Below are 8,205 nucleotides of genomic sequence, written 5' to 3' on the forward strand. Positions count from 1 at the left end.
ATTATTTGTCAGTACATGGGGAACATTAGCTCAGAAAACATGGCTGGATTTCATAAAGTATCCTGATAATTAATCATGCTTTATTCTACTGTTAAAAGAACTTACACTTGTGTAATTTGTTGATGTTCAAAACTTGACTCACATTAATTCACTGCAATTCTCAAATAATTTGTTAGTTGCCTTACTTGCAAGGTGAATATCTGCCACTTCAGATTATTTTTGAGAGGATCTTCCCAGTGATGACGGTAGGTTTTCTTTTGGTTTTATACTAAATGGTGAAAAGAAAGTTTGACAAAACAAATTGAAGAATTTTCCAATGCTAAGGAGTCAACTTTTATTTTTTTAAGAGGCAACAATTTACAATCTTACATCCAAAATATTAATAAAAAGACATGAAACTGAAAGGAGCTTTCCAAAGGATTCACTGTTAAGAACAATCTCCATAAAGAAGGAATGAATGTGATCTTAGCATTTATCATATTTGAGAACACTGCACAAAAACAACTTGAGATACTGAGCAATGGCATGGGTATCAGAAAGCAGGCAGCGGAGCAGATTAAAAGTAGTAAACAGGCGAACATCTTCATCAGCGGATTGCAGCGATGGAAAGTCTGTCGAGACAGCATAGTCTACATTCTTTGTGAAGTCAGGATCAAACTGTCACAAAATGAGAAACGTTTGTTACTTCTATTAGTAGATCTTATCTGTGTTTCTTTCATTTGTTCAATTCAGATTTGGGGAGGAGAGATTAATGTACACTTTAGCTAAGGGTATAAGTTTTCATGGATCCTGGCCAGGATATCATGACACTGTTAGCCATCTAAGGCTACCAGAAGAAGACATTTGGCATTTATCTGTCAAACAAGTGATCACTGGGGAAGGATATTCCTTCCCTAATAGAGAAGGGGATGACCACAAATTACCTACTGGAATACACACATGATATTACCAAAGGACACTGGTGAGGCTACCTTCCACTTCCTAATTTATGGAACTTTAACATTTGTTGAATCATTCTTGATGTGCCCTCTGTACTATACATCCTCTGACACATCACCATTATTCTTTTGTTTCCTTGAACTGAATCTATTATCTATATTATATCTATACTGAAGACTAAGACCTCGAAAGGACAGCACTTCATGCTTTAAGATGTAGATGCTCAAGGCAGGATAATAAGAAGATCAGAAGTTTCACATTCCACCAAGGAAATCCACCTTCCATGGTTCCATGAGGAGCAGCTACCTGTTTATAGTTCCTTGGGGTTGGAGTTGCTGGTAATTGAGCTTATGAAAAAGGAAGGTGGCAGAAGCTGCCCTTCGTGATAAGAGCCATGCTGTGGAGGTGGGGAGGTCAGAGTCAAACAAGTGTTGCACTGACTGTGTGAGAGAGGAAGCCAGACATCCCTGTGCCCTCTCTGGGCCTCTGACAAGTGTGAGTGCTCAGAGATGGCAGAGCCCAGTGACCATCAGGGAACCTCTACATGAGTCAGGTGAGGTCAAGCTCTGCCAGGTGCACATCCAGCATAACTGTGAACTCAACGGGGTGAACTTCATGCTACAGAGAACAACTCTTTGTAATGGAAGGTAAAGTGTGTGTGTGTGTGTGTGTGTGTGTGTGTGTGTGTGTGTTACCTTCCTCTTTGTTTTTTTTTGTCATGTACTTGAAGTGTAAGAGAAAATTGAGTGTGCAAGTATCATGATATGAACAGGAATCAATTTGAGAAAACAGGACGAGAAAATGTAACATTATAGAACAAACTGTAACTCAGAAATTAAGTACACAATAATGAGAAAACTACTTAGAATATTTAAGTATTCATTTCACATATTTTGAGGTTAATATACTATTTATATTCATTTTTAAAATAGTCTTTTCTCAGGAAAATGAAAATCTTATAACAGCCCATATGTTCTCAGGACAAACATGAAATATAAAATTTCTTCTTTTGTATAACAAATCATATATTATTCTTAAGACAGTACATTATTTCTGGAAAGTTTAGAAATCTCTTAGTTATTTTCCAATATTACTATTGTCTTATATGAATTAGATATATAGTCAAATACTAATTCAACTTAGGTGTAAGGAATTATTTGGGAAAATTATACAATAAAATCAATTTTCATTTATGAACATCAGGGAAAACAAAACTGATCCTCCCGTTGTATAAATAAGAAAAGGAGGACCATTCTAGGAGACATACATCTCTTCTATTGGGATGACAACCTGAACTAGTGCTTGTGGACACTGCTGATGCACTGGCCTCCTCGGATCCTCTGTGTAGTGGTTGAGGTGGGGGTGCAAACCAGGCTCATTTAAGTTTTGTCCCTACTCCCTTCCTATTCTGTCCACTGGAGCAAAAACAAGAGGGAAAGCACTGAGTAGAATCCCGACACCTGTGTCCTGGGATAATTGAAGGAAAAATTTGTTTTGCAAGTTATCCTCTGAGTTTGCTTCCCAAACAGTATTTATGCACCCACCACAGGAGGATTCACATCCTTAGTAATTTTGTACACAATGCTGTAAGACTGCACTTGTCGACCCAACAAACAGTGAGATGAAATGATCTTGGAATCCTCCCTGTGAATCCCCAAGGCTCCGCTTTGCTTAATAGCAGACTAGGAGATGCAACGTGGAGTTGAAATGTAGAAATGTTATCTTTGCAAAGTGAAAGATTTCCACACATGTCCCAGCACAGAAAGGACCTCTTTAATCAAACACCAAGAAGCATGCCAGGTGCTCACCTGCGTGGCTATGTTCTTTACGAGGTTTTGAAGTTCTCGGTTTTGTCCTGCAATAATGTTGACTTCATCTCTGACGTGGGTACTATGTCCTGGCAGGCGATGTGCTTCATTAGCAAGGTGCAGCAGGAGTTCATTCCACGAGTTCATCAAGCTGATCAAACATCTGAGATCCTCTGTATTCTAAGGGCCATATTTGGAGAAACCACGGAAAAGCAAGTGAGATACACCAGGTTAGTTTCACATTATTTTTGCTCAGAAAAGCTTAACAAAAATATTTCTTTGTCATTCCTGTGGGAACCTGACATTTTTTGTGATAGAGCTTATCAAAAAAGTACACTTTAACCCAGTGAAACTGGTTTTTCTACAACTCAAAAAATACAAATATTCCTAATTGAAATAATTTCTTGAGAGTTGCAATCCAAAACTATCAAGTTAATTTTCCCTCTGAAATTCCATGCTTCTTTGAAATCAAGTTGAATCTGTGTTTATCCAAGAACCAGAAGAGAGAAATTATGTTAAAATATTAGAGCATTGTAAAATATTTAGGGCTTGATATACAAGATTTACTGTCATCAGAGGAGACTCCAGGGTTGGAGCTCTCAGAACCACAAAATTGTACGGTACAGGACAGGCACAGTAGGGGGACATTCAGTTAAAACATAGGGAGAGGCAGGGAGTATTCAAAGGAGAAAAAGTCAGCATTAGAGAAGCAGAAGCTGAAACAGAAGCAGAGCCTTGAAACTACAAGAGATGCCACAGATGGGGCATTGGTCAGTAATGTAGAGAGGTTGCCCGTGCCAGAGTCATTAGAAACCTGTGATAAGAATAGCTCATCTCCATTCCTCACATATGTACACGAGTGTGCAAAGCATTTCCACCTCCCCTGCAGTATAATATATTCAATCCCCAGTGAAAGAGATGGGATAATATACTCTTATCAGCTTGAGCAATTTGTGGATCTAACTCAAAGTAATTAGCATTGGATTTTGCATGTTCTTTATCAATTATACCATGTAATTCTCCTTTCATGTCTTTCCCCATCTTTCTGCACAGATGTGACTACTGTTAACCTTGATTACAGAGCCTCCCAGAGCCTGCAGGAGAGCACTGACTGTGCACTGCTTCAGTTGTTCTGGCAGAGCTGTGAGAGGAACTCACCGGAATCATCGAGTTACGTGTAGTGTCATCAGATTCAAGGATGGTACAAGTGTGGCAAGTATGAATGGTTGCCTGAAAGTAACCATCTGGGCTCTTGGAATAGCGTTTCACCTGAAAAGATCGAGGAAAATTCATTTGTTTAAAATATGAACCCAACATTGATGAAACCATTAAAGAGAATTTAAAAAAAAAATTAAAATTACAAATCCATTGCAAGAATATTAGCAAATTACATGAATGTGTAATTCTTTTAAAGAGAGTAACACAGGAACTGACAATAAAGATCAGTAAACTAGCATGGTTTTCTCTTTTGTCATTACCCCTGTAATCTCACTGTGTTCTTTTAACTTTTCTACGCTCCCACTTCTCTTATTTCTCACACTGCTGTTTTCTCACTCTTCCTAGAAGTTATCATTTGGAATGAAAACACTAAAAATAGCAAAGCTATGAGAGTGTAAGTGTGATAAATATGATAGTCTCTTCTTTGTACTAAAAGCCATTGTGCACATACACTTCTATTTAGCATTGGAATTTGTTGTTTCCTGTGGTTCCAAATTTATTTTCTCTTCCTTAGGTAGATGAAAAATTCTAACATTTCTTTTGATTACACTTTAAGCAACACATCTGTGTCGTGTGAGTTACACCATAAATTCAAAAAAATCTTAATTGTGACAGAATAAGTCATAAAACACTGAAAAATCTTTTAAGAAATTCTAACTAATGAATTGAGATTAATTCTCCAAAGAAATACCTAGACTACTATTAAGCAACAGCAGTGAAAGTTGAAAGTGATTACTATGAAACCTGGGAAGTTTAAAGGTAGCTGTGGTGGAAAAGGAACACATCTACATTTTTATGTGAGTGTAAATTATTGAAACCATTATGGAAATCATTATGAATTTTTTCAAATATCTAATTATGCAAATTCCATTTCACACCCACATTTCCTATCTACTTATGTTCCCAAAAGAGCTGACACAACATATTAAGCTATACATGCATGTCAAAATTTATAACAGCACAATTAATTTATAATAGCCAATTCTTATCAGCATGTATGGAATGGGATAAAGCAAATGACGCATCTGCAAAGAATGAAATGAAATTCAGCTCTAAGATAAGAGAGATTTGAGACACTGATGGAAAAATGAACACACCTTGGAAACTTAGTGTTATCTGAAAGAATTCAGGGACACAAGCTTCAGTAGTACGTTTGAGTTACCAAAGGACAAATAAAGAGCAAAATAAAAGATTGAGAAGAAGCAAGGTGACAGATCTTTTGTAAATGATTAGGGGCCAGGACACAGACAGCCCTTGGAGAGAGGAGGGCAAAGAGTCATAAAAACATTTCAGAAGTGTCATGTAGTGCATCAGTTTCCATCAATGTGTGTAACCGTTACATGTGGCAAGATGAAATAATATAACAGCAACAAAATATGAAAATGGGGGAAAGTTATCTAGAGATAGAGGAAAGGAAGTGGGTAGTGAGAAATCTAATGAAAAGAATCAATATGTGTTAAGTACATGTACCCACTCCCTATGATGAACTCAAGCACCACGCACTGCAGACATGTTCTAATAAACAACACAGAGATAGGAACGGAAAAAAAAACAGGATTGGAGGGTAGGTAACTAAAGAAGGAGGAGTGGGATTAGCAAAAGGTTTGACACATATTAATTTAAATACTGGGACATGTTCTTTTGGAGGACCTTTGTGATACTAAAATCTAGTCTGTTCTCCACCACGTCACTGACCTACAGTATGTCACAGACAACTTTCAGTGTAATTTTCTGAAAAGGAGTGAATGTGTCTCCACATGTTGCATTGCCCTTCTGTTGTGCTTATAGACTCCCGCACTGGAAATCCTATGATAATGTGTCCCAGCTTCATGAGTCTTCCAAGGAGCTGCTGACTTGGGTTTCTTCCCCCTGACATGGAATCAGTTTGGTTTCCTTCCATTTGATGCACCTAACTCATGCAAAGCAGTCCACCTTTCTTGGATATCTGCAGTGCGTTCTGCCAAGGGTGCGAAGGACTGACCCTGCCGGCAAAAGTAGGAAATGAGTGCTCCTCCTATGTCCCAAATTAAGGGTTTATATTAGGGCTTTAAATCTGTAGCAATTATATTAAATCATTTGTAACTATTAAGATTTTGAAAAATATTTTATATCATTATTTTCTTTGACAAGTTGAGATTCCATGAAACTTTCCCTTTCTTCTTCTTCCAGATTTTATTATTTTCTTTTACTTATGAGTAAATGTTATTTGAAACTTGGCAGGTGAGGTCTTCAAATTTTAATTTATGGGAAGGGCAACTGATTGAAATCTCTCAGCAGTGGGAAAAGAGAAGGGAAAGAAGGAGAAATTCTGTATGTATGTATATACAGGATAGATAACATGGTTGTTCTTCTATCTGCTGTTTCTATGCTGAAAGAAACTGTCAATGAGTCTTTGGTTGACCAGTATTGCATGTCTATATCTGTTTTCATGAGAAGCCACTTTGAAGATATCAATATATAATACAACCACCATTGTTAATTCCCTACCACTTTGTTTGGAACTCTGTATTGTCTGTATTGTGCTTGTGATATGTTGTAAAATGTTGTATGTCTGTTAATGTTTCCCTCCTTTTATCCTTAAAATAAAAAAAAAAAAAAAAAAGAAATCTCTCAGCAAGAAGCGACAAAAAATGAGGTACTTACAAAATCGATGAAGAGCTTTTTGGTGTAGAAGTGCATGACAGAAACCTTAGAGACCACGGGAACAAGGAGATGTCCATAGGTCTCCCCACAGTTTTCTTCACACAAGGGAAGGGAGGTCACATCATTGCACAGGAGCAGGCTTGATATGAGCAGCAGCAGGAGGAGGGACCCTGCTTAAAACAAAACACAAGCCACTGGCAGATGGTCTATTTAGCCAGAGTTACCACAATCAGTCCTGGGGAGGAAAGCCTGGTCTCTCCTCATGGCCTAGGATGCATGAAGTGGCAGTGTAATACCTGATATAGGAAAGAACAGACTCCTTCTGCTGTGTACATTTAAGCATAAAGTGGCATACCTTGTTTGGGAAGTGAGGAATTGCTTCTGGGACAGATGAGAAGGGCTGCACTCTCATTTTTCAGCTCTGGAGAAGAATGTGCCTGGACCAGAAACCATCTCCCTGCCCCTGTCCTCCCTCTGCTCCCCTTTAAACACCAGCACAATAACCTGGTTTGCTTCAGTGTCTCTTTCTCTGTCAAACTGCCATTCTGTGCTCCAACATTAGTGCAGCCATGCAGCATGTTGCACCCCCCATCCCATTCCATGCTTTCGCTTTTTGAAGTCAGAGGGGGATCCTGGAGTGGCTGCCATCAGGAAGGAGGGATCTGAGTCCCTCCTTTGCATGCCCACATTCACAGCAACCTTCCAGGAGAACCCTGGTTTATGTCATCAACCCCATGGCGAGAGGCCTGCAAGCTGCTGCATAATGGGTACTTTTTGGACCACTGTCAGGTCCGAGTCTATGAAGCCTCCTTCCTGAGTGCTGGCCATGCTGTGCTGCAGCACAGGCCCTGTGACAAGAAGACTCCGTTTGTTGCTCCTGTAAACCTGCTCATGATTTGTTTCTTAGGTACTGAGGGCTCCAAAAGTCCTGTAAGTCTGTTAGGGTTTTTCCTGAGTAACATATCCAGAAGCCCTGGATTCCTAAAAATGAAGAATAAATAGTCAGAGGTCTAAATACAAAAGATTTCGAGTCCAGCAGCCAATGAGGACAAGAGAAAGAACCCAGCATCTCTTAGAGTCCACCAGGACTGAGCACAAGATGGCCTTGGTCAGTGACAGCCAGCAACAGCAGTGACCAGCAGCTTCCTGTGTCAACTGCTGGTGTCCATCGTTGCCTGGTGACATCAGCACTTCTAGCTAAGATGCACTTTGCAGATTCACGATTTCCTTCTTTACCATGCAAAAGAACCCTAGACTCATTCACAGTCTTCTCCATTTTACAAATATTTGACCTTAACTTAATTCTGCTCAGGGATGTTTCAATAATTCTCTTGAGACATTTTTTCTCTTGGAAATTTCTGCAGATCTGAAAGCAGTGTGATAATCTGAGAAACTGTAATTGTATTCATCTACTATCTAATATTTGGAGTTTAAAAACTGATATGAGGAAACCACCACAGTTTATGTATTTTTTTAATGTTCATGTACAACTGCTTCTTCCTTGTACTTGATGGGAAACCCTATCATCAAGACAGTGCCAGGACTGGGAACTGCTGACTCAGCATCATCATCAATGCATTTCTCTTTGATTCTTTGC

At 38.9% G+C, this 8,205-nt stretch overlaps 1 protein-coding gene across 1 annotated transcript; it reads right to left on the bottom strand.

Moving 5' to 3' along the window:
• Positions 1-465: 465 nt before the first annotated feature.
• On the bottom strand, positions 466-7,210 carry LOC102003715 (prolactin-like). The gene is made up of 5 exons (XM_005415042.1): positions 6,964-7,210; positions 6,609-6,778; positions 3,906-4,016; positions 2,748-2,927; positions 466-657 (listed from the first exon to the last, which is right to left on the bottom strand). The coding sequence occupies exons 1-5, from the start codon at positions 7,208-7,210 to the stop codon at positions 466-468; spliced, it is 900 nt and encodes a 299-aa protein (XP_005415099.1).
• Between the last annotated feature and the right edge of the window lie 995 nt (positions 7,211-8,205).

This window comes from Chinchilla lanigera, unplaced genomic scaffold, assembly GCF_000276665.1.
Source record: "Chinchilla lanigera isolate Chin_1 unplaced genomic scaffold, ChiLan1.0 scaffold00233, whole genome shotgun sequence".
In the NCBI taxonomy this organism is placed as follows: domain Eukaryota; kingdom Metazoa; phylum Chordata; class Mammalia; order Rodentia; family Chinchillidae; genus Chinchilla; species Chinchilla lanigera.